The sequence below is a fragment of the Oncorhynchus mykiss genome, chromosome 5, assembly GCF_057628025.1.
Source record: "Oncorhynchus mykiss isolate SJ-2025 chromosome 5, ASM5762802v1, whole genome shotgun sequence".
NCBI classification, from domain to species: Eukaryota; Metazoa; Chordata; class Actinopteri; order Salmoniformes; family Salmonidae; genus Oncorhynchus; species Oncorhynchus mykiss.
This window is the reverse complement of record NC_143026.1, coordinates 23426133-23453598: the sequence shown is the minus strand read 5'-3', so window position 1 is coordinate 23453598 and position 27466 is coordinate 23426133. Positions and strand designations below refer to the sequence as shown.

Here is a 27466-nt window from a genome sequence, read left to right as displayed (position 1 = left end):
GGTCAAGTCCTTTTACTGTTTGGAATAAATATAACTGTTTGCTAACTGGTTAATGGGGGTTGGTTTGTCAGCAACAAAATGGAACAAGATTTGCATCCCTAGTCCTTACCTTTCTCTGGATGGACATGGTGGCAATGTTCTGTAACACAATGTATTGCACCTCTCTAAGAGGGAGAGAGAGGAAATATTAAGCCATCGTAAATCCTCAGGAACATTTTTTTGGGGGAAAAATGGATAGAGATTACCTGTGGCTTCTGAGCAGTCTGACCAGAGATTTGGTGATGATGCTGACCTCGTTTTTAGGAGCCAGGTGCCAGTACAGCTGGGCTACAGACATCACCACCTGACAGACCGAGGACAACAGACACATCCAACATGGCCGCTTAGCAACACCTCAAATACAGACAGTGTTTTTCCAGTCATACTGTTCCCACTCTTCTTATTTAGGATGAGTCTCTCTTCACTCAGGACACAAAGCACTTTAAAGCTCCATATATCAAACAGCGAAGTAAGTAAAGTGCCATGTGTTTTAAAATGAGACGTGTCATTTAGAAGGTAACAGATAGCCGGAGTAAGGACTGAGGAGTCACATTTGGAAGAAGTGACGGTAAGTGTCGGTAAGATAGAGGGCCGCAGTGTGTTTTCTCTGGTAAGGACATAACATGTCACATTGTAATCAACACACTCATTTGGGACCATTTTTCCTCCTGCTCCTACACTGCCACACAGACCTTGAGTCTCCTGGGTGATGGAGCTCTGCTCACAATGTGTGTTACATGATGGGTGTGTTCCTGTGTAGCAGCGGCAGAATCAGTGGTGGCACGGCGTAGCCTTGGTTCCAGAGACAGCATTGAGGAAGGAGTGAGAACTGAACCACACACTCAGACGCCTTCATCAAGGCTGCCTATATCCCTCACAGCAGGTTGAAGAGCAGACACACCACTTACTTTTATGTCTGTGTATATTTCTATGTGTGTGCGTGTGTGCGTGTGTGTGTGTGTGGTGTTTGACTCACGGCAGTGTTTCTGCTCTGTAGTAGAGGCTTGGTGTTCCTGAGCAGCAGTCTGTGGTCAGGGTCCATCATGTAGGGCTTGGCCTCCGTCTCATCTCTAGTCTTTTCCTCATCAGACTCATAGAACGCCCTCTCATTGCGCTCATCAAACACACCTTCCTGAAACACACACACATTACACATTTCATTTCACTCTGTTATTCACAGCACACACATTTACCTTCACTGTGAAACACAGCACACGCACAACCACCATAAAGGTCAATCTGATAGCACATCTTTACCACCAGGTGTCAACTCATCATATTCAAAGCCAGATGCACACACACATCTAGGAGGTTGCTTGAAGATGAGCTGGACACCTGTACAACAGGTAACGAAACTTTGCACACTGTGCTCACAAAATATCACTTGTTTTTTTACTGTGCTAATTGCACATTTTTTGCCTTTCAACCTTGGTAAAGTTATAACAATTAACAGCTACTGAGGACACGTTGTGTGTAGGGGTTCCCTTTCAAATCCTCATGTTCACACAATAACTGCAACGCTGGGTGAAAAATAACTGAATATAGACTTACATTACCAACACATACTTACTGACAAATGTCACCCAGTAGACAAAATGTCACCCAGTAGACAAAATGTCACCCAGTAGACAAATGTCACCCAGTAGACAAATGTCTCCCAGTAGACAAAATGTCTCCCAGTAGACAAAATGTCTCCCAGTAGACAAATGTCTAACTTTGTGATTTATTTACTGTAGGTTATATTTGACTCATCATATTGAAGAAATGATTTCTTTATTACTTAAGTGATGATGATGTCTATTGGTCATTTACCTGAGACATGTCCTGGTTGGCTTTAAAGAGACATTCAAGACAAGCCATTATTTAAAGGGACAATCTGCAGTTGCGACATACATTTTTGGACTTAATTATTTGTACCCATTTATTCTTGAAGAATATAACTTATAAATGCCTCATGAGCTTAGTTCAACTGTCGTGGAATGCAAAATATAAGCCTGTTACTCCAATATATAAGCTCACTCCAAAATATAAGCCTGTTACTCCAATATATAAACTCACATATCATGGATTGTCAGTCCTTGCATACATTGCAGTCAATGAATTTGAGAGTGGTTACATTTCTCCAGCCCCATCGCTCAGCTTTTTACAGAAACAGGGAAACCGCTTTGTTACTGTTTTAACTGCTGAGTTCCACTTTAAATGATCACACCACATCTCACACTGTTCTTGTACAATCTTAGAAACCATGTTTCCCCTTTGCTTCCTCTCCCCTTCCCTCCATCTCTCACCTCTTTCCAGGGGTTGGTGAACTGTGTCCTGGCGTAGCGTGTCAACATGGAGATGATGACCACCTGACCCCACTCCTCCACGTCCACTAGCAGGTTGCAGAGTTTACGGTAGTTCTTATGGATCAGGTCAATACGGTCTGGACACACCTCCTCAAAGGCCATCACAACGCTGCCTGCTACCAACTAGAGGGCAGGAGGAGAGAGAGGTGTGTTACTGTAGGGCTGGAGCAAAAGCCTCATTAACTCCAGAATCGGCGTTGGAGACCTATGCTCTAGCCTGGGCACATCATAAGCCACCTTGGTTAGAAAGACTGTACTTCATGATCAAACATAAATAATTAGGATGTACAGTTAGATTATAATAAACAAAAACTCAGGCACCACACAGGAGAATAACTGAGTAGAAAATGACAGCATTTTAAGTCTAAACTAATCTAACTTCTCATTGCCATGGGCTCCCGAGTGGCACAGTGGTCTAAGGCAGTGCTAGAGGCGTCACTAGATAACCTGGTTCGATTCCAGGCTGTATCACAAACCCAGCCGTGATTGGGAGTCCCATATGGCGGCGCACAATTGGCCCAGCATTGTTGTAAATAAGAATTTGTTCTTAACTGACTTGCCTAGTTAAATAAAAATAAATCAAATAAATCCATCACTAACATAACATTTCTCATAATTATTATTTCAGCTCATAACTAATTGAATGTTCTATTCATGAGACAAGAGAAAGGGGGAAGCGGGAGGATGGAAGGAGAGAGGAAGGGGAGGGGGGCAATCAAGTACATTTTATTGGGAGAAAAAAAATCCATTTGTCTGGTCCATGTTCTATCCCTATAGTGCTGCTGGCTGGCTGGCTGACTCGCTGGCTGGCTGAGTCGCTGGCTGACTGGCGGGCTGATTGACATGGCTATGTATTAATATGCAAACAGTTCCAACACAGAGAGACGAGGGGGAGAAGGAAGGAGATAGGGAGCAGAATTCAGTCTCTCTCATTACAACAGACCTGGTGGCCACTGCCCTGGTGGCCACTGCAGAAACCCTGTACATTTACCCATCAGCCTCACCATGCAGCTGTGTTGATTGTGTATGTGTTTGTGTGTGTGTTTGAGCCCCTCTTACAACTGGGTAGCTAGAAAGCAAAGTGTTAATCATTCAACAATCTGGACAGCTTTAGAGAGAGTAGGCTGCTACATGACTTTTAAAACTTTATACAATGGGTGTGTCTAACCCTGGATGCTGATTGGTTAAAATCGCATTCCAGGTATTGTCTATGCCACAAGTTACTACCGGCTAAAGCTATGATGTTGAAATGCCTATTTATGCTGTTACATCTCACTGTGCAATCCACTGTCTCATCAGCCCAACCAGAAATGGTATAAATTTGAACTCCATTGTAAAAAGCATGTAGATATTATTTCCCATTTCTTTTAGACTAGCAATTGGTTTTCAATAACAGAGATGTGTATAAACCCTGTCTGTCTCTCTGACATTGGCAACATTGTTTCAATATTGAAATTCTATCTCCAGCTGTCCCATAGTAATGAATGTGCAGGGGTCGGGAAGAGACAGGCAGGCAGATTTTCTCAGCCAGTCGAAATCATGAATTAGCGTCATTTTATGGATATATACAAAGTCATTTCAATAGAAAACAGTTCAAATGAAACAAAATGCAGCTAGTTTGTAGTCTTTCCAGTTTCCGTTTGAAGTGATGGTGTTAGCTGTGTTGTTGGCTAGCTCCTCTGTCCTGAGGAGAGAGCACATTTTCTTTGCCAGGGGAAATCACACATCATTAGCTTATTGTTATGGATGTCTCCAAATAAATGTCACTAGAAAACAGCTTAAACAAAGGCAAATGCAGCTATTTTGCTGTTATTCTGGCTGCACTGTGAGTTAACCTTAGTTGACAAGTTAGCAAGCCAGGGATAAGAACATTAAAACTAACGACTGGGTCACGTCTCTGACAACTGAACTGATAGAACGAACGAACGATCAGCCAACCGACTTGGCTAGCAACCCTAGATTTGTGTTGGGACTATATATTGTGGAAAGATGAAATAGTATGAATCAATTCATAAAAATAATTTGAATATGTTGGTAACCCATTCGTGCCGGCCCTCAAGTTCATCTCGGACCTAACACCCATGACAATATATCCTCCAAAACCCAGCTTCCTGGGCATTATCACTTAAATAGAAAGGTGTGTGAGATAAAATGCATGTTTGGGAGCAGCCTAACTTTGCAACCACAAGTACGTTTTTCAACCAAAAACAAGCTGTTGTGTACAAAAACAACCATATGGACGAAATGAATCAAAACAGAGGCAAGGAACGTAACATTGTTTAAGCACTCAGTTTAGCAAGCAATTAGGAAATCCACAGGCAATAAGAAAACTCATAAGCAGAGTTTAACAGAGCTTGTGGTTTATAATTGGAAAGCGGCCTAATTGGGTAGTGTGTGGTTTTTAATTGTTTTGCACAGTGTGCTTGGTCTCAGAACTAACAGATGCTGGATGTAAAGTTCCAGCTCTGCAAACTTCATCTAGTTTAGAGACCTCCTGTTGGAGTAAAGTACTTTCAGGACTTGAACAGGAACTTTGCGGGTGTAAGTGTGTGTGTGTGTATCAGTGGATACACTGATGTTCCTAGTATCCCAGGCCTGTTGTGCTCCCTCCCCCTCTCTCAACTACCCCCATTAGACACAGCACCAAGGTAAACTACATGCACCATCAACAAAACTGACACCCCAATCTATGGAGCTGGCACCCATCCTCCCTCCTTCCTCTCCCCTTCACCCTCCCTCCTTCCTTGCCCCTTCGCCCTCCCTCCCTCATCCACCAACATATTATCTACACTGCGTGACAAGCCAGTAATGGAAAAATCACACTAAGCAAATGGTTCCTCTAATAATACATTTCCTATAAAATTATGAAGGGCCCAAACCGTTTCCTTGCATCTATTTTGTCATGAATTCGAATTAGGGTGCCAGGGAGGTGCCAGGGAGGTGCCAGGGAGGCGGCGAGTGCTGGGTCATCACACCAGAGACGACGCCTTGATTGATGGCATGGCGCAGGGTCGGTGGGCCTACCCTCCTTGCATTCTCTCTGTCCTCCCTCGCCTTTTCTCTTAAATGACTGGGTATCCCACCTAGCCCCTAATCATACCACACACACATCTCTGTTCTCATTTCAATTTTGCAGGGGGAAGCAGGGGGGTGGGATGGGAGGGATCGATCATTTATCTTGTAATGGCTGGATAATAGATCCATCACAGTAAAACAGCTGCACAACCTCCTGTGTTGTTTCTCTCGCAACAGCCCTTCTCTTCTCATTCTTTGTTTATACCATCCCCTCTTTAACCAGGGGTGTCACACACACATTTAGCCTAATGTGGCCATCACTGTTCAGACCAACGTCAGGAAGGCCACTTATTGGCTCAATAACTAAAAGTGTATTATATTTTTTACACCTATACAGATTTATACTACTTACATCAAAATAACCCCTTGTCTTCACCTCAGCTTTATACATTCCCCCATTAGGCTAATCACACCATGTAAAGGAGTCTAGATACAGCAGATCTGAAATTCTAAATCTGAGCGTGAATGGAAATATCAGCTTAGGTGTTTACTTTCCTCTAGGGAAAAACGGCTTAGTCTGCAAAGAGCATTTTGTGACACACACATCAAATGCACTTGAAATACTGCTGTGGGATCAACAGTCATAAAGCAGGTAATGTAAGACGCATGTCAAATATATCCAGAAGTGATTGTTATGACACTCCTAAGAGTGAATAAATCCAAATAGGCTTACACTTTGAATTAAAGACCAAAGGCAATACGATAGAGCACCAACAAAAAGCAAAGAGACTAAACCGACAATAAATATGATATAAAAGCTCTGAAATTATTATAACAATCATAACACAAAGATACCCCTGAAAATACATTAGCATTCCTCTTTTTTTAATCACAGCACTAGCACTTCTGTGACTGTGCCCTCTATCTCTCTCTGTCCCCCAGCCAGCCAGCCAGCCAGCCAGCCAGCCTCAGTGAAAATGTGTTACAATGGGGAGAAATCATCTATCTTCGTTAGTGAATGAAGCCAAATATGCTATGCATCTGGTCCTGGGCTCTCCAGCCCCCACTGGCCTTAGTGCTACGGATTTGTTTATATAATGAGAAATGTATGCAATGAATACATAATTGAGAGGGGGAAGAGCGTGTATGGCCTGTATGTGGTCCTCTGTACCTCAGTTGGTAGAGAATGGTGCTTACAACGCCATACAACCCAATAGTGGGTTTAATTCCTGGAACCACCCATATGTAAAACATGTATGCCCCACATGATTAAGTCGCTAAAATGTTTTAAATGTACAGGGCATTCTATATGCTAACTTCAGCACGTACACAATTGACATTTAAACAGCCTTGATAAGAGCATTTAGCTATATATTTATGGTGACTTTCTGAAGAAAATGCGCTATCTATTATCCTAATAGGGGAAGGAGATGCTGTATTTGTGATGGGCTGGGCTGCTTTAAACACTGGAGTTGGAGAATGCCATTCAAGCTAATCTAGAAAAAATAACTTAACCGTAGAAAGCAAATTAAGGTGACACCAGCATCAGTGGGAGAATGCCTTTCTAAATGGGAAGTTACCTTGGAGAGTCTAAGGATGTGGGTTTAAGTGGGTGCTAACAAAGCATGGCATTGGTGAATGAGCTAAACTGAGGGGAGAGATGGCTAAAGATTGGGGGGGACTGTTCTGTTGGACTGGAGCACCCTCTGGTGGCTGGATGGAATTACTGCACCTAGTGGTAGTAGTGACATCATAGATTTGGTTTCAATTAATTAAGAGGCACTGACTGTTGAACAGATATGATATCAAATAGAAGACACCCCATCTGATTTCAGACTGAATACAATATATTTAATCCATGCTTATTGCAATGCTGCTTTGTTCATTGCAGGTTTTTGTGAATGGAGACGTTCATTTTGGTTGCTATTTTAGTTTTAGTCTAAAAATAAATTTGAGTCATATCATCCTTTGTTAGTTATTATCAGTCGACTAAAACTCGGGACAATTTTTGTCTAGTTTTAGTCACAGCCATTTTAGTCACAATGGTTAGGGCATTTTTTCTATTAAACAATTAATATTTAGGCTAACTTTAGGATACCTCTAACTTCCATCATGTGGACATTCATGCAGCGTTGTCCAACTAGGCCTACTATCTCCTGGTATACCTTAGCTGGCAACATTGATATTGCGGAAGATTGCAGTTATAATTAACAATATAGGCTATAAAATCCTTGGCTACAGGTTAAACAATTTACAGCTCTGATTTTCTCCCCATTGTAACCGTCAAGGGGGGTGAGTAAGCATTTGAGCTTTACAAAAATGCCAGAAGTATTACTGTACTACTGTAGTACTACTAAACTAATATAATTTGTTTTTCCCCATAGGAAAAAAGCAACCACAACTCGCATTTGTGGACTGTGGCTTGAGAGCAGCAACACAGAGGAATGAGCAATAGATCTTCTGATGTGATCAAAGCAAAATGACCTTACATGAAAGTAAGAGTAAACATTGTTTCTAGTTGAAGTTAGTTACAAGTCAAATGTCCTGGCATCGAATCAGTTCAAAAGATTGACGAGTGACGGAAGTGACCGACTGGGAGCTGTGTGAGAGAGCAGGGCATATCAGCTCAATCAGACTGTGTAACTGAAAGATGTCAATTCTGCCAATGAGAGGATTGCATGAAATATTCTTCATGTATGCATGCTCGTGATTGGACAAAACAGATGAAAAGGAGCTTCATGTCAAATTAAATGTCAATTAATCTCACATGGAATTCTCGTCACATTTTTGAAGACGAAAATAAAAAGTCATTTGTCTTTCTTTTTTTCCCCTAGGGCATCTCGTCAACTTTATTTATTTATCGAGTTTCAGATATGAGAACAGAAAAACAGTAATGGAGACGGTGCAAAAACTTCAACTGAATGAGCCCATGCCTTGATGTGTGGATACGCTCAATACTGTGTTGCCATATATCATCGGGTAGCTCACCACCCATGTCTTGATGTGTGGATACGCTCAATACTGTGTTGCCATATATCATCGGGTAGCTCACCACCCATGTCTTGATGTGTGGATACGCTCAATACTGTGTTGCCATATATCATCGGGTAGCTCACCACCCATGTCTTGATGTGTGGATACGCTCAATACTGTGTTGCCATATATCATCGGGTAGCTCACCACCCATGTCTTGATGTGTGGATACGCTCAATACTGTGTTGCCATATATCATCGGGTAGCTCACCACCCATGTCTTGATGTGTGGATACGCTCAATACTGTGTTGCCATATATCATCGGGTAGCTCACCACCCATGTCTTGATGTGTGGATACGCTCAATACTGTGTTGCCATATATCATCGGGTAGCTCACCACCCATGTCTTGATGTGTGGATACGCTCAATACTGTGTTGCCATATATCATCGGGTAGCTCACCACCCATGTCTTGATGTGTGGATACGCTCAATACTGTGTTGCCATATATCATCGGGTAGCTCACCACCCATGTCTTGATGTGTGGATACGCTCAATACTGTGTTGCCATATATCATCGGGTAGCTCACCACCCATGTCTTGATGTGTGGATACGCTCAATACTGTGTTGCCATATATCATCGGGTAGCTCACCACCCATGTCTTGATGTGTGGATACGCTCAATACTGTGTTGCCATATATCATCGGGTAGCTCACCACCCATGTCTTGATGTGTGGATACGCTCAATACTGTGTTGCCATATATCATCGGGTAGCTCACCACCCATGTCTTGATGTGTGGATACGCTCAATACTGTGTTGCCATATATCATCGGGTAGCTCACCACCCATGTCTTGATGTGTGGATACGCTCAATACTGTGTTGCCATATATCATCGGGTAGCTCACCACCCATGTCTTGCTCCCATGCAGATGTTGTATTTGCCAAGGAGGTGGATTAATGTTCTGTATTATGTTGTATGTATTATGTTCTGTATTATGTTCTGTATTATGTTCTGTATTATGTTGTATGTATTATGTTCTATGTATTATGTTGTATGTATTATGTTCTGTATTATGTTCTGTATTATGTTCTGTATTATGTTGTATGTATTATGTTCTGTATTATGTTCTGTATTATGTTCTGTATTATGTTGTATGTATTATGTTCTGTATTATGTTGTCTGTATTATGTTCTGTATTATGTTCTGTATTATGTTGTATGTATTATGTTCTGTATTATGTTGTATGTATTATGTTCTGTATTATGTTCTGTATTATGTTCTGTATTATGTTCTGTATTATGTTGTATGTATTATGTTCTGTATTATGTTGTCTGTATTATGTTCTGTATTATGTTCTGTATTATGTTCTGTATTATGTTCTGTATTATGTTGTGTATTATGTTCTGTATTATGTTGTGTATTATGTTCTGTATTATGTTGTGTATTATGTTGTATGTATTATGTTCTGTATTATGTTCTGTATTATGTTCTGTATTATGTTGTATGTATTATGTTGTATGTATTATGTTCTGTATTATGTTCTGTATTATGTTGTATAATCTGGAGATTGTGCCCTTCAGATATGGGTTAAGATCTAAGCACCTCTCGACTGGACACTTAGTAGGCTCCAGTGGAAATGAAGGGACATGTTTTTGGGCAAAGCGGAGAGTTTGCAGGTATCTGAAAGTGGGTATTGGGAATATTATGGTCAACCCTCAGAGTATGGAATGAGATGGATGTGGGTCACAAAAAAACACCAGACCATTCCTATGCCACAACTGGAATGCCGTGTCAATCTGTGATTCTGGGAAGAGATGATTAGATGTTCATGGGGAGAAGTCACTTGCTTTAAAGTGATTTCGGAATTGGGACCAGACTTTAAGGGAGTTCTTGACTATGGGATTCAAAACATGGGTGCCAATGTTCATGGGTATCGAGGAGCACAAGAGCGAGACAGGAGAAGTTGGAAGGCTTGACAGTAACTCAATGATGGCCCAAGTTGGACCATCCTTGTTTTCAAATGTAGAAACCCAATAAACACATTTAGATATACCACCTTATGAAATCCTGCTTAATGCGCCCCAGGAGTGTTTTTAAGTTGTTTAAACAGAGCCTTGAATGAGCGTGTGACCTTTATCCCCAAATTAGTAAAGACCTGAAGCTCCACCTTAAATGGGAAATCGGCATACCCAATTCCTTCTGCTAACTGATTAATGGAGTGCAGTGAAAACTTACATAATTAGTCATGCCATCCCGTGTTTTACTGCTTAAAGAATAGTCTCTTGTTATATGCTAGTGTTTTTCTAACCTGATACAAACTTGTCTTGGTGTGACTTGGTCATAAGACTAGGCTTACAGCTAAGAAACGTTTGGGTGCAACCGTAGTATGTGAAATCCCGTGGGTTTACCATCTAAAGAAAGTCACATGTATGGAACCTTGCAGAAAGGAGTACAATATAGTGTTTGTTGTTGTGAATAGACAGTTGAGCCCTCGGGCTATCAACCTTGTGCTATCTTAAATTTACACAGACAACAAATGACCTTTTTCACACTATCTGCTGACTGCCACGTATACAGAAAGGGGTTGTATGTATTTTCTCTATAAAAGCATTGAACAAGCACTGTTCGTTGAGCTTTCAACTATGCACCTGATGCTCTACCTTGACTCACAATTTTTGCTAATCTCATGATAAAGTGTTGTTTGAAAGAATCTAGTCTCTTCCCTTTGATTAGATATTCCACAATAAATTGGGGACAGCGGTGGGATGCTAACTTCGCTTGCCGATTGCTCCCAGGAGACCGAGGTTAAACTGCGTGCAGGGGCTTTGTTAAACGTGGCTCAGGTTACCACACACTCCAACTACTAAAACGGAGCAGAGGGGGACCCACCTCGGACCTGCCAGGAGTGTCAGTGAGTGGATACATCATTCCGGACAGATAAGATCAATTCAGAGTGAGACTGATTTTTTTTTAAACATCGAAAATCCTGTTCTAAGAACAGGTTGTGCACATTGTGTTGTTTGTTGTTGTAGAAAAGACACCCCTAGTTGTAGCAGAGTTATTTCTGAATAGGGAAAGTCCTAGAAGTAATTCTAGGGCGAACATCCTGTTGAAGCAGGGTAACCCTGTAGGAGCAGGGGACATCTCCGATTGGGATCTTTTTGTTGAAGCAGAAGTATTCTGGTTAGAGACAGGGGTTGTGTTTCTCTGCTGAAGCAGAAAAGCAGCCATGGGATGATATGACACGGTTACGAGTTATGTGATTCCAGGGCACAATCCTGAGATAGAAAACATATTCATGCTAAAAAAAATGCAACAAAAATTTAAAGAAAAATAATAATACTAATGTGTGTGTGTGTATATATATATATACACACATATATGTATATATACATATATACACACATATATGTATATATACATATATATATATATATATATATACACACATATATATATATATACACATATATATATACACACACACACACACACACACACACACACACACACACATATATATATACACACACACATTAGTATTATTATTTTAAAGGGAAACAAATAAAATAAAGGGAACACTTAAACAATACAATGTAACTCCAAGTCAATCACACTTCTGTGAAATCAAACTGTCCACTTAGGAAGCAACACTGATTGACAATACATTTCACATGCTGTTGTGCAAAACAGGTGGAAATTGTAGGCAATTAGCAAGACACCCCCAATAAAGGAGTGGTTCTGCAGGTGGTGACCACAGACCACTTCTCAGTTCCTATGCTTCCTGGCTGATGTTTTGGTCACTTTTGAATGCTGGCGGTGCTTTCACACTAGTGGTAGCATGAGACGGAGTCTCATCCAGGATGGCACATCAATGCGAGCTGTGGCAAGAAGGTTTGCTGTGTCTGTCAGCGTAGTGTCCAGAGCATGGAGGCGCTACCAGGAGACAGGCCAGTACATCAGGAGACGTGGAGGACACCGTAGGAGGGCAACAACCCAGCAGCAGGACCGCTACCTCCGCCTTTGTGCAAGAAGGAGCAGGAGGAGCACTGCCAGAGCCCTGCAAAATGACCTCCAGCAGGCCACAAATGTGCATGTGTCTGCTCAAACGGTCAGAAACAGGTGGGGGTTGTGCTTACAGCACAACACCGTGCAGGACGTTTGGCATTTACCAGAGAACACCAAGATTGGCAAATTATTCACAGATGAAAGCAGGTTCACACTGAGCACGTGACAGACGTGACAGTCTGGAGGCGCCGTGGAGAACGTTCTGCTGCCTGCAACATCCTCCAACATGACCGGTTTGGCGGTGGGTCAGTCATGGTGTGTGGAGTGGCATTTCTTTTGGGGGCCGCACAGCCATCCATGTGCTCGCCAGAGGTAGCCTGACTGCCATTAGGTACCGAGATGAGATCCTCAGACCCCTTGTGAGACCATATGCTGGTGCGGTTGGCCCTGGGTTCCTCCTAATGCAAGACAATGCTAGACCTCATGTGGCTGGAGTGTGTCAGCAGTTCCTGCAAGAGGAAGGCATTGATGCTATGGACTGGCCCGCCCGTTCCCCAGACCTGATTCCAATTGAGCACATCTGGGACATCATGTCTCACTCCATCCACCAACGCCATGGTGCACCACAGACTGTCCAGGAGTTGGCGCATGCTTTAGTTCAGGTCTGGGAGGAGATCCCTCAGGAGACCATCCGCCACCTCATCAGGAGCATGCCCAGGCGTTGTAGGGAGGTCATACAGGCACGTGGAGGCCACACACACTACTGAGCCTCATTTTGACTTGTTTTAAGGACATTACATCAATGTTGGATCAGCCTGTAGTGTGGTTTTCCACTTTAATTTTGAGTGTGACTCCAAATCCAGACCTCCATGGGTTGATAAATTTGATTTCCATTGATCATTTTTGTGTGATTTTGTTGTCAGCACATTCAACTATGTAAAGAAAAAAGTATTTAATAATAATATTTCATTCATTCAGATCTAGGATGTGTTATTTTAGTGTTCCCTTTATTTTTTTGAGCAGTGCATATATAATGTAAAATAAAATGAATCAGTGTACTGGTAAAACAGTTGGTTATGATAGGGAAACCAGCTATACATTTAAACCCTACACGGAAATGTGCATCAGAACTACCATGTGGGTACAACATTTAAAATTACATAGAGTAAAAAAATATTTTGATGGAGGAGAAATTACTATTTTCAAATTATAAGAAAGGAAGACGTTCCTAACCAAATACTGTTGGTTTGTTTTTGTTTCCTGACTGTGTTTATTTTTTTTATTTTTTATGTCACTTTTATTTAACCAAATAAAATTTTATTTGTCACATGCAGATGTTAATGCGAGTGTAGCGAAATACTTGTGCTTCTAGTTCCGATAATGCAGTAATAACCAACAAGTAATCTAGCTAACAATTCCAAAACTACTACCTTATAGACACAAGTGTAAGGGGATAAAGAGTATGTACATAAAGATATATGAATGAGTGATGGTACAGAGCGGCATAGGCAAGATACAGTAGATGGTATTGAGTGCAGTATATACATATGAGATGAGTATGTAAACAAAGTGGCATAGTTAAAGTGGCTAGTGATACATGTATAACATAAAGATGCAGTAGATGACATAGAGTACAGTATATACGTATACATATGAGATGAATAATGTAGGGTATGTAAACATTATATTAGGTAGCATTGTTTAAAGTGGCTAGTGATATATTTTACATCATTTCCCATCAATTCCCATTATTAAAGTGGCTGGAGTTGAGTCAGTGTGTTGGCAGCAGCCACTCAATGTTAGTGGTGGCTGTTTAACAGTCTGATGGCCTTGAGATAGAAGCTGTTTTTCAGTCTCTCGGTCCCAGCTTTGATGCACCTGTACTGACCTCACCTTTTGGATGATAGCAGGGTGAACAGGCAGTGGCTCGGGTGGTTGTTGTCCTTGATGATCTTTATGGCCTTCCTGTGACATCGGGTGGTGTAGGTGTCCTGGAGGGCAGGTAGTTTGCCCCCGGTGATGCGTTGTGCAGACCTCACTACCCTCTGGAGAGCCTTACGGTTGTGGGCGGAGCAGTTGCCGTACCAGGCGGTGATACAGCCCGACAGGATGCTCTCGATTGTGCATCTGTAGAAGTTTGTGAGTGCTTTTGGTGACAAGCCGAATTTCTTCCGCCTCCTGAGGTTGAAGAGGCGCTGCTGTGCCTTCTTCACGATGCTGTCTGTGTGGGTGGACCAATTCAGTTTGTCTGTGATGTGTACGCCGAGGAACTTAAAACTTGCTACCCTCTCCACTGCTGTTCCATCGATGTGGATAGGGGGGTGTTCCCTCTGCTGTTTCCTGAAGTCCACAATCATCTCCTTAGTTTTGTTGACGTTGAGTGTGAGGTTATTTTCCTGACACCACACTCCGAGGGCCCTCACCTCCTCCCTGTAGGCCGTCTCATCGTTGTTGGTAATCAAGCCTACCACTGTTGTGTCGTCCGCAAACTTGATGATTGAGTTGGAGGCGTGCGTGGCCACGCAGTCGTGGGTGAACAGGGAGTACAGGAGAGGGCTCAGAACGCACCCTTGTGGGGCCCCAGTGTTGAGGATCAGCGGGGTGGAGATGTTGTTGCCTACCCTCACCACCTGGGGGCGGCCCGTCAGGAAGTCCAGTACCCAGTTGCACAGGGCAGGGCTTGATGACGAGTTTGGAGGGTACTATGGTGTTAAATGCTGAGCTGTAGTCGATGAACAGCATTCTCACATAGGTATTCCTCTTGTCCAGATGGGTTAGGGCAGTGTGCAGTGTGGTTGAGATTGCATCGTCTGTGGACCTATTTGGGCGGTAAGCAAATTGGAGTGGGTCTAGGGTGTCAGGTAAGGTGGAGGTGATATGGTCCTTGACTAGTCTCTCAAAGCACTTCATGATGACGGAAGTGAGTGGTGGTGGCCCTCTTGAAGGTAGTCGTTTAGCTCAGTTACCTTAGCTTTCTTGGGAACAGGAACAATGGTGGCCCTCTTGAAGCATGTGGGAACAACAGACTGGGATAGGGATTGATTGAATATGTCCGTAAACACACCAGCCAGCTGGTCTGCGCATGCTCTGAGGGCGCGGCTGGGGATGCCGTCTGGGCCTGCAGCCTTGCGAGGGTTGACACGTTTAAATGTTTTCCTCACGTCGGCTGCAGTGAAGGAGAGTCTGCATGTTTTAGTTGCGGGCCGTGTCAGTGGCACTGTATTGTCCTCAAAGCGAGCAAAAAAGTGATTTAGTCTTCCTGGGAGCAAGACATCCTGGTCCGTGACGGGGCTGGTTTTATTTTTGTAATCCGTGATTGACTGTAGACCCTGCCACATACCTCTTGTGTCTGAGCCGTTGAATTGAGATTCTACTTTGTCTCTATACTGATGCTTAGCTTGTTTGATTGCCTTGCGGAGGGAATAGTTACACTGTTTGTATTAGGTCATGTTTCCGGTCACCTTGCCCTGATTAAAAGCAGTGGTTCGCGCTTTTAGTTTCACACGAATGCTGCCATCAATCCACGGTTTCTGGTTAGGGAATGTTTTAGTCGTTGCTATGGGAACGACATCTTCAACACACGTTCTAATGAACTCGCTCACCGAATCAGCGTATTCGTCAATGTTGTTGTCTGACGCAATACGAAACATGTCCCAGTCCACGTGATGGAAGCAGTCTTGGAGTGTGGAATCAGATTGGTCGGACCAGCGTTGAACAGAACTCAGCGCGGGAGCTTCTTGTTTTAGTTCCTGTCTGTAGGCAGGGATCAACAAATTGGAGTCGTGGTCAGCTTTTCCGAAAGGAGAGCGGGGCAGGGCCTTATATGCGTCGCGGAAGTTAGAATAGCAATGAATAGCAATGATCCAAGGTTTTTAACCAGGTAGGCTAGTTGAGAACAAGTTCTCATTCGCAACTGCGACCTGGCCAAGATAAAGTGTAGCAATTCGACACATACAACACAGATTTATACATGGAATAAACAAAACATAGTCAATAATACAGTAGAACAAAAGAAAACAAAAAGTCTATATACAGTGAGTGCAAATGAGGTAAGTTAAGGAAATAAATAGGCCACGGTGGCGAAGTAATTACAATATAGCAATTAAACACTGGAACGGTAGATCGGCAGAAGATGAATGTGCAGGTAGAGATACTGGGGTGCAAAGGAGCAAAATAAATAAATACCAGTATGGGGATGAGGTAGGTAGATAGATGGCTGTTTACAGATAGGCTATGTACAGGTGCAGTGATCTGTAAACTGCTCTGACAGCTGGTGCTTAAAGCTAGTGAGGGAGATATGAGTCTCCAGCTTCAGAGATTTTTGCAATTCGTTCCAGTCATGAACTACTGAATATAAGATCAGCGTCAACTCACCATCAGTACGACCAAGAATATGTTTTTCGCGACGCGGATCCTGTGTTCTGCCTTACAAACAGGACAACGGAGTGGATCCCATGCAGCGACCCAAAAAAACGACTCCGAAAAAGAGGGAAACGAGGCGGTCTTCTGGTCAGACTCCGGAGACGGGCACACCGTGCACCATTCCCTAGCATTCTTCTTGCCAATGTCCAGTCTCTTGACAACAAGGTTGATGAAATCCGAGCAAGGGTAGCATTCCAGAGGGACATCAGAGACTGTAACGTTCTTTGCTTCACGGAAACGTGGCTTACTGGAGAGACGCTATCCGAGGCGGTGCAGCCAACAGGTTTCTCCACGCATCGCGCAGACAGAAACAAACATCTTTCTGGTAAGAAGAGGGGCGGGGGCGTATGCCTTATGACTAACGTGACATGGTGTGATGAAAGAAACATACAGGAACTCAAATCCTTCTGTTCACCTGATTTAGAATTCCTCACAATCAAATGTAGACCGCATTATCTACCAAGAGAATTCTCTTCGATTATAATAACAGCCGTATATATCCCCCCCCAAGCAGACACATCGTTGGCTCTGAATTAACTTTATTTGACTCTTTGCAAACTGGAAACCATTTATCCTCTAACTTCCACGACGCATATAAGGCCCTGCCCCGCCCCCCTTTCGGAAAAGCTGACCACGACTCCATTTTGTTGATCCCTGCCTACAGACAGAAACTAAAACAAGGGGCTCCCACGCTGAGGTCTGTCCAACGCTGGTCTGACCAAGCTGACTCCACACTCCAAGACTGCTTCCATCACGTGGACTGGGACATGTTTCGTATTGCGTCAGACAACAACATTGACGAATACGCTGATTCGGTGTGCGAGTTCATTAGAACGTGCGTTGAAGATGTCGTTCCCATAGCAACGATTAAAACATTCCCTAACCAGAAACCGTGGATTGATGGCAGCATTCGCGTGAAACTGAAAGCGCGAACCACTGCTTTTAATCAGGGCAAGGTGTCTGGTAACATGACCGAATACAAACAGTGCAGCTATTCCCTCCGCAAGGCTATCAAACAAGCTAAGCGTCAGTACAGAGACAAAGTAGAATCTCAATTCAACGGCTCAGACAGAAGAGGCATGTGGCAGGGTCTACAGTCAATCACGGACTACAGGAAGAAATCCAGCCCAGTCACGGACCAGGATGTCCTGCTCCCAGGCAGACTAAATAACTTTTTTGCCCGCTTGGAGGACAATACAGTACCACTGACATGGCCTGCAACGAAAACATGCGGTCTCTCCTTCACTGCAGCCGAGGTGAGTAAGACATTTAAACGTGTTAACCCTCGCAAGGCTGCAGGCCCAGACGGCATCCCCAGCCGCGCCCTCAGAGCATGCGCAGACCAGCTGGCCGGTGTGTTTACGGACATATTCAATCAATCCCTATACCAGTCTGCTGTTCCCACATGCTTCAAGAGGGCCACCATTGTTCCTGTTCCCAAGAAAGCTAAGGTAACTGAGCTAAACGACTACCGCCCCGTAGCACTCACTTCCGTCATCATGAAGTGCTTTGAGAGACTAGTCAAGGACCATATCACCTCCACCCTACCTGACACCCTAGACCCACTCCAATTTGCTTACCGCCCAAATAGGTCCACAGACGATGCAATCTCAACCACACTGCCCTAACCCATCTGGACAAGAAGAATACCTATGTGAGAATGCTGTTCATTGACTACAGCTCGGCATTCAACACCATAGTAACCTCCAAGCTCGTCATCAAGCTCGAGACCCTGGGTCTCGACCCCGCCCTGTGCAACTGGGTACTGGACTTCCTGACGGGCCGCCCCCAGGTGGTGAGGGTAGGCAACAACATCTCCTCCCCGCTGATCCTCAACACTGGGGCCCCACAAGGGTGCATTCTGAGCCCTCTCTTGTACTCCCTGTTCACCCACGACTGCGTGGCCACGTATGCCTCCAACTCAATCATCAAGTTTGCGGACGACACAACAGTGGTAGGCTTGATTACCAACAACGACGAGACGGCCTACAGGGAGGAGGTGAGGGCCCTCGGAGTGTGGTGTCAGGAAAATAACCTCACACTCAACGTCAACAAAACTAAGGAGATGATTGTGGACTTCAGGAAACAGCAGAGGGAACACCCCCCTATCCACATCGATGGAACAGTAGTGGAGAGGGTAGCAAGTTTTAAGTTCCTCGGCATACACATCACAGACAAACTGAATTGGTCCACTCACACAGACAGCATTGTGAAGAAGGCGCAGCAGCGCCTCTTCAACCTCAGGAGGCTGAAGAAATTTGGCTTGTCACCAAAAGCACTCACAAACTTCTACAGATGCACAATCGAGAGCATCCTGGCGGGCTGTATCACCGCCTGGTACAGCAACTGCTCCGCCCTCAACCGTAAGGCTCTCCAGAGGGTAGTGAGGTCTGCACAACGCATCACCGGGGGAAAACTACCTGCCCTCCAGGACACCTACACCACCCGATGTCACAGGAAGGCCATAAAGATCATCAAGGACATCAACCACCCGAGCCACTGCCTGTTCACCCCGCTATCATCCAGAAGGCGAGGTCAGTACAGGTGCATCAAAGCTGGGACCGAGAGACTGAAAAACAGCTTCTATCTCAAGGCCATCAGACTGTTAAACAGCCACCACTAACATTGAGTGGCTGCTGCCAACACACTGACTCAACTCCAGCCACTTTAATAATGGGAATTGATGGGAAATGTAAATATATCACTAGCCACTTTGAACAATGCTACCTTATATAATGTTACATACCCTACATTATTCATCTCATATCAGTACGTATATACTGTACTCTATATCATCGACTGTATCCTTATGTAATACATGTATCACTAGCCACTTTAACTATGCCACTTTGTTTACATACTCATCTCATATGTATATACTGTACTCGATACCATCTACTGTATCTTGCCTATGCTGCTCTGTACCATCACTCATTCATATATCCTTATGTACATATTCTTTATCCCCTCACACTGTGTACAAGACAGTAGTTTTGGAATTGTTAGTTAGATTACTTGTTGGTTATTACTGCATTGTCGGAACTAGAAGCACAAGCATTTCGCTACACTCGCATTAACATCTGCTAACCATGTGTATGTGACAAATAAAATTTGATTTGATTTGAAATTAGTATGGGTATTTGAACACAGCTTGGGTATGTGAGTATATTGATAGAAAATGTAAGTCTGCTTTGATGGCAGGTTGAAACCTGTTATCAGCATGGATATTGCGGGGATAGCAGAAAAATACCAAAGCGTAGCTTCTGGGGAAATTAGTCAATCGAAAAGTGAGTGTAGGGCAATATTGGTTACATTTATGACAGGAAAGTATAGGGAATACACTTACCCTAACCAATTAATCTATAAACGCTTATGGGATTTTCCCAGTCTGGTTAATACATTTAAATATATATTTTTATTTTCTCCACCGTAAGAGTTAGGGAGAATTAACACGGAATGTAGACATAACTTGTAACGACGTAAAAAAAAACAAATGAGGGTTTCCATCAAATTAAAAATCATTGCGGAGTAAATGTGATTTCATTATGTCGCAAAGGAAAATATAATCTGCTTTTATTGACCTTGCCAGATCCGTTTTCAAATCAATGAATGTTGATTTAACTCGTTGACTGCTAAATCCCCTTTGCAGATGTGAAATATTTGCAATGAAACACTTGGCTTAACTTTCAGGCTATTTTCTGGGAAAATTGTGTCATTATTATGTGCCAGATGTTAAGACTACAAATCATTATAATAGGGTTATTTGCGGGATATACTGGTCATTTCAATAGCATTGGGTCTATGTTACTGACTGAATGGAAGTTGTGAGGCAGAAAGAGGCTCAAGTATTGTGAACTATTTAAACTCCCATCGAAATGTATATTTGTCCTAAGGAATTGGCGGCGGGTGTATTTTGTGGATTTGGCAAATCACATGTTCATCTTCTAATTTCTGTGAAGCAGAAATGGAATATCCTATAGAGGTTGGTATTAAAAATAGAGTAATATTGTCTGGGTAGACAAATTAAAACAATGCCTTGTAATAATGTGAATGGAAATATGTTAGTGGTTTTTGGATAGTCTGGATAGCCATGTTTAAGTCCACGGGTGAAAGCGTGTCATACTCGCTGGGCTATATCAAGCTGTAAGGGACACAGTTGGACAATTGAAGCAGAGGTCTGAATAGTTAAATCGGAAACGTTCTTTGACAGTTTCTGTTTTTTGTTGCTCAGTTTTGTAGTTTAGGTAACACCATTGAATTTGAGCAGGAAGGTAATGTCATTTAAAACAATAATCTGTTTCCATTACATGGAACAGTGGCAAGTATCTAAAGTCAATGTTTTAGTACTGAACATTTAGCTGATGAATATTGAGCTGATGGTGCCAACTTTTTGAAGGTCCTAGATTTGTTAAAATAGGTTTTATATTGACTAAATTAATGCAACAGGTTAGACTGATATGATTACCAGAAAGGGGCTCTGGGATTGTTTACTTTAGAAGGTGTCTATTCCTCATAATGGGACACTATATTATCTGATATTGTTTGAGTAGGATTCTTTCTTCCAGGACTGATGGAAGTCCACTACAGTATATATGTTAAGGGGAGCTCCCACATTAAATAAGGCCTGGGATATGTTGTTTGTTTTTACCCTACATCATGAATGTTTGTTCATGTTTCAATACCATGTCTGATTTATAGTGTGGGATTATTTTATTTGGTTTCAGTGGGTTTTTCATGGGTTCGAGCCGAGGTATCTTGAAAGGGGTACACAAATGGAATTTTCTGAAGTTTTATTTTCTGAGTTTTAATTGAACATGTATTCTTTTGATAAGGAATGTACTGAATAAACTGCAACCTGGGCTATGAAATGTTTGACTGTTTTTAAATCATTAATCTAATACAGAAAGAAACACTTATTTGAAGGGTTTGAATGACCTCTGACCTCTGTCCTAACTTTCTAGTGTGGTTTGATCGCCCTCACTGGAAAGCCGAGAGATGGTTTGTTGATGATTTAAGGTAATTTGTAATACTGATTTGAAGGTCATTTATAATACTGATAATTATGGAGAAGTTTCTAATTAATAGTTATATGTGTATTTCGGACCACAAGAAAGATAGAACTGTCTCTGGTCTATTTTTATATTCCTTGAATCAAGTTGTGGGTACAATTTTTTTCTTTATGGAGTTATTATGGGTAGTGAATCTAATTAGATGTTGTTATTTTAATTTGTTTTCATTCTTAACCAGTAGTGTTGTTTTGTTCGTGTCAAAATGGGGAGATTTTAGGTTTTTGGATTACGTTTACACACCTTGAGTGATATGTCAGGATGTATTGAGTGATATATGAAGGAGTGTATTGTTGCGATGTTTGTTCTGTTTGGATAAATCTCACCAGATTGGGTCTGCTGGATGATCTAGATAATTTCCTGATCCTATGACTCTGTGATGAGGTTGACAGTGTGATAAGGGGAGTATAACCAATTTGGAAAAATTGTTTCAACAGAATGTGTTGTTATTCTCTGAAATTTGTATTAATAATAAGTAATAATTTGTCATATAGTAGATAATTTGTCTAGATTTCCTGAAGCAGATATGAACTGAACTCCACACCACAAACGGTGTGGACCTCAAAACCCCCTCTAACCGGCTGAAGAACTGGAGTTCAATAAGGCCCTGTCCTGCACCACATCTATCCGAGCCAGCAACCAGCATCCAGTTGACGTAATTAACAGTCTTTTCTCTCAGGAGTGCAACAGAAGTCCACGTGGAGTGAGCATGGAGAGAAATCCTTTCCAAAACTACTCATATTGCTGGTATACTGGTTGGCAAACGGACAAGACATAGTAAGAGTTGTGGTGGGGTTCAGGTTAGAAATTGAAATTGGGACATTGTCATGGGCCATCTACTTTTAACTATGAAGCTATCTGAAGAAGAAAAATGAAGGGGGGGGGGGGGGGGGGACTGTGCCTGTATTTGATTTAGACTTGTCTAAAATTGATATTTTGGGATTATCAAATTCATTTTCTATAGGATTGAGGTCAGGGATTTGTGATGGCAACTCCAGTACCTTGGACCAAAGTTGGAGTGAAATATTTGGTCGACCCATCCTCTCTTTAGTTTATCATGGTTGCTGGACTGGAGATTGGTCTCTTGGAGAAAAACAATGTCCAGACTTAAGATAAGCACACACTCGGCTATGCTTGACCACATGGTTAATTCCTTTTAAATTCCAGGTGATAAAGCAAGTGGAGCCTAGAGTATGTGAATTAGGCATAGTCATAGTAATTAGAAATGAATGTTTGTATACTCACATGGCCAGTGTGCTGAAAGGTCAGAATAATAAAATATAAAAGGAAAAAAAAACTGCTAAAAACAACAAAATACGCAGAAGAAAACCTTTGACGCCTCTGCTGGCCTTCCCCCTGTTGGAAGGCTGCATCTACCTCTCCTAGGCTAGAGCAATACTACCATGTTAAACTGAACCTCAGTAGAGCTCTATCCAGGGACAACATAATAATTTTATACATAGGGAAGGGGATTCTGGAGGGAACCACCTCAGTTCTCTAATGTATCTTATGCAATATGCATATTTGAAGAATAAGAAAGAATATATATTATACAAAAAAAGAGGTATATGTCTGTCCTCCCCCCGTCCTGCGGTATTAATTACCATCTGTACAACCTGCAGTCCCGTGCCAGTAGCCACTAAGCAACAAAGGGGACCAACCACTCAAATAGTAAAAAATAATACACATGGTCCTTTGAGAGTATAAAATTGTAGGTATTAAACATGCTCACAGTATGTCAGTAGGGTATCCTATTAAGGCATGGAAAAGACAGCTCAGCGACTAGCCTAATTAGTAACACCCCATCTAGCATCAAGGCTGTCTAGCCACAGCTAGTTGGTAAAAGCTAATTGTGCCATTTATTGTAAAAAATGTATTTTTTTATTTCACCTTTATTTAACCAGGTAGGATAGTTGAGAACAAGTTCTCATTTACAACTGCGACCTGGCAGATAAAGCTTAGCAGTTTGACACATACAACAACATAGTTACATATGGAATAAACAAACATACAGTCTATAATACTGTATATAGACTTTTTCTACTGTATGTGCAAATGAGGTAAGGGAGTTAAAGGCAATAAATAAAAATAAAAAATATATATATAATTATTTCACCTTTATTTAACAAGGTAGGCTAGTTGAGAACAAGTTCTCAATTACAACTGCGACCTGGCCAAGATAAAGCATAGCAGTGTGAACAGACAACAACACAGAGTTACACACGGAGTAGACAATAAACAAGTCAATAACACAGTAGAAAAAAAGGAAAGAAAATAGGCCATGGTGGCGAAGTAATTACAATATATCAATTAAACACTGGTGTGATAGATTTGCAGAAGATGAATGTGCAAGTAGAGATACTGGGGTGCAAAAGAGCAAGATAAATAAATATATACAGTATAGGGAATGAGGTAGTTGGATGGGCTATTTGCAGATGGGCTACGTACAGGTGCAGTGATCTGTGAGCTGCTCTGACAGCTGGAGCTTAAAGCTAGTGAGGGAGATATGAGTCTCCAACTTCAGTGATTTTTGCAGTTCGTTCCAGTCATTGGCAGCAGAGAACATTAAGGAAAGGCTGCCAAAGGAGGAATTGGCTTTGGGGGTGACCAGTGAGATATACCTGCTGGAGCGCATGCTACAGGTGGGTGCTGCTATGGTGACCAGTGAGCTGAGATAAGGCGGGGCTTTACCTAGCAAAGACTTGTAGATGACCTGGAGCCAGTGGGTTTGGCGACGAGTATGAAGCGAGGGCCAGCCAACGAGAACGTACAGGTCGCAGTGGTGGGTAGTATATGGGGCTTTGGTGACAAAACAGATGGCACTGTGATAGACTGCATCCAATTTGTTGAGTAGAGTGTTGGAGGCTATTTTGTAGATAACACCACCAAAGTCGAGGATCGGTACAATGGTCAGTTTTACAAGGGTATGTTTGGCAGCATGAGTGAAGGATGCTTTGTTTTGCGACATAGGAAGCTGATTCTAGATTTAATTTTGGATTGGAGATGCTTAATGTGAGTCTAGAAGGAGAGTTTACAGTCTAGCCAGAAACCTAGGGATTTGTAGTTGTCCACATAAGTCAGAACCGTCCAGAGTAGTGATGCTGCATGGGTGGACAGCGATCGGTTGAAGAGCATGCATTTAGTTATAATTGTATTTGACTGCCAGGCGAGGCAGTAATTTGAGAAACCAAGGGTGTTGAGTCTGCCGATAAGAATGTGGTGATTGACAGAGTCGAGAGCCTTGGCCAGGTTGATGAATACGGCTGCACAGTAATGTCTCTTATCGATGGCGGTTATGAAGTCGTTTAGGACCTTGATCATGGCTGAGGTACACCCATGACCAGCTCTGAAACCAGATTGCATAGGGGTGAAGGTACAGTGGGATTCGAAATGGTTGGTAATCTGTTAACTTGGCTTTCGAAGACCTTAGAAAGGCAGGGTAGGATAGATATAGGTCTGTAGCAGTTTGGGTCTAGAGTGTCTCCCCCTTTGAAGAGGGTGATGATCGTGGCAGCTTTCCAATCTTTGGGAATCGCAGATGATACGAAAGAGGTTGAACGGGCTAGTAATAGGGGTTGCAACAATTTTGGCAGATCATTTTAGAAAGAGAGGGTCCAGATTGTCTAGCCCGGCTGATTTGTAGGGGTCCAGATTTTGCAGCTCTTTCAGAACATCAGCTATCCGGATTTGGGTGAAGGAGAAATGGGGGATGCTTGGGCGAGTTGCTGTGGGGGGTGGAGGGCAGTTGACCGGGGTAGGGGTAGCCAGGTGGAAAGCACGGCCAGCCGTAGAAAAACGCTTATTGAAATTCTCAATTACAGTGGCTTTATCAGTGGTGACAATGTTTCCTAGCCTCAGTGGGCAGCTGGGAGGAGGTACTCTTATTCTCCATGGACTTTACAGTGTCCCAGAACCTTTTTGAGTTTGTGCTACAGGATGCAAATTTCTGTTTGAAAAAGCTAGCCCTAGCTTTCCTAACTGCCTGTGTATATTGGTTCCTAACTTCCCTGAAAAGTTGCATATCACGGGGGCTATTCGATGCTAATGCAGAACGCCACAGGATGTTTTTGTGCTGGTCAAGGGCAGTCAGGTCTGGAGTGAACCAAGGGCTATATCTGTTCCTGGTTCTACATTTTTTTAATGTGGCATGCTTATTTAAGATGGTGAGGAAGGCACTTTTAAAGAATAGCCAGGCATCCTCTACTGACGGGATGAGATCAATATCTTTCCAGGATACCCGGGCCAGGTCAATAAGAAAGGCCTGCTCGCTGAAGTGTTTTAGGGAGTGTTTGAAAGTGATGAGGGGTGGTCGCTGAGATCTTGATTGAAATCAGCATAGGTGTATTTGGAGGGCAAGTTGGTCAGGATGACATCTATGAGGGTGCCCGTGTTTACTGATTTGGGGTTGTACCTGGTAGGTTCATTGATAATTTGTGTGAGATTGAGGGCATCAAGCTTAGATTGTAGGATGGCCGGGGTGTTAAGCATGTCCCAGTTTACGTCACCTAGCGGCACGAGCTCTGAAGGTAGATGGGGGGCAATCAAGTCACATATGGTGTCCAGGGCACAGCTGGGGGCAGAGGGTGGTCTATAGCAAGCAGCAACGGTGAAAGACTTGTTTCTGGAAAGGTGGATTTTTAAAAGTAGAAGCTCGAATTGTTTGGGTACAGACCTGGATTGTAAGACAGAACTCTGCAGGCTAACTCCGCCCCCTTTGGCAGTTCTATCTTGTCGGAAAATGTTATATTTAGGGATGGAAATTTCAGCGTTTTTGGTGGTCTTCCTAAGCCAGGATTCAGACACGGCTAGGACATCCGGGTTGGCAGAGTGTGCTAAAGCAGTGAATAAAACAAACTTAGAGCGGAGGCTTCTAACGTTAACATGCATGAAACCAAAGCTTTTACAGTTACAGAAGTCAACAAATGAGAGCACCTGGGGAATAGGAGTGGAGCTAGGCACTGCAGGGCCTGGATTAACCTCTACATCACCAGAGGAACAGAGGAGGAGTAGGACAAGGGTATGGCTAAAGGCTATAAGAACTGGTCGTCTAGTATGTTCGGAACAGAGAGTAAAAGGAGCAGGTTTCTGGGGGTGATAGAATATATTCAAGGCATAATGTACAGACAAAGGTGTGGTAGGATGTGAATACATTGGAGGTAAACTTAGGCATTGTGTGATGAGAGAGATATTGTCTCTAGAAACATTTAAACCAGCTGACGTCACTGCATGTTTGGGAGGTGGAACTAAAGGGTTGGCTAAGGCATATTGAGCAGGGCTAGAGGCTCTACAGTGAAATAAGACAATAATCACTAACCAGAACAGCAAATAAAATACTATATTGTTCTTGTGAGAACATGTCACCCTATACATACCATCATTGTTCATAACATTAAGTTACTGGAAAAATAATTGCAATTTTTTGGCAGCCGGGTGGAGGCACATTAATTTGTTATATTTTTTTGTTCCCAATTTCATGGAATCGAATTGGTAGTTACAGTCTTGTCCGTACAGTAGTTGCAGCGATGGGACTCGGGAGAGGCGAAGGTCGAGCGCCGCACGTCCACCGTAACACGACCCAGCCAAGCCGC

The 27466-nt window shown here is 42.8% G+C and overlaps 1 protein-coding gene across 8 annotated transcripts in view; it reads right to left on the bottom strand.

Annotated features, from left to right (window-relative positions):
* The window catches only part of ap3b1a (adaptor related protein complex 3 subunit beta 1a), an 87025-nt gene that overhangs the window by 45850 nt on the left and 13709 nt on the right, over positions 1-27466 (bottom strand). For all 8 annotated transcript variants that reach the window (XM_090234212.1, XM_090234213.1, XM_090234215.1 and 5 more), the window contains exons 7-10: positions 2328-2510; positions 1016-1171; positions 246-343; positions 110-164 (exon numbers count right to left, since the gene is read on the bottom strand). In XM_090234212.1, coding sequence (XP_090090338.1) covers positions 110-164; positions 246-343; positions 1016-1171; positions 2328-2510 — 492 coding nt within the window. The remainder of the gene's footprint in view (positions 1-109; positions 165-245; positions 344-1015; positions 1172-2327; positions 2511-27466) is intronic.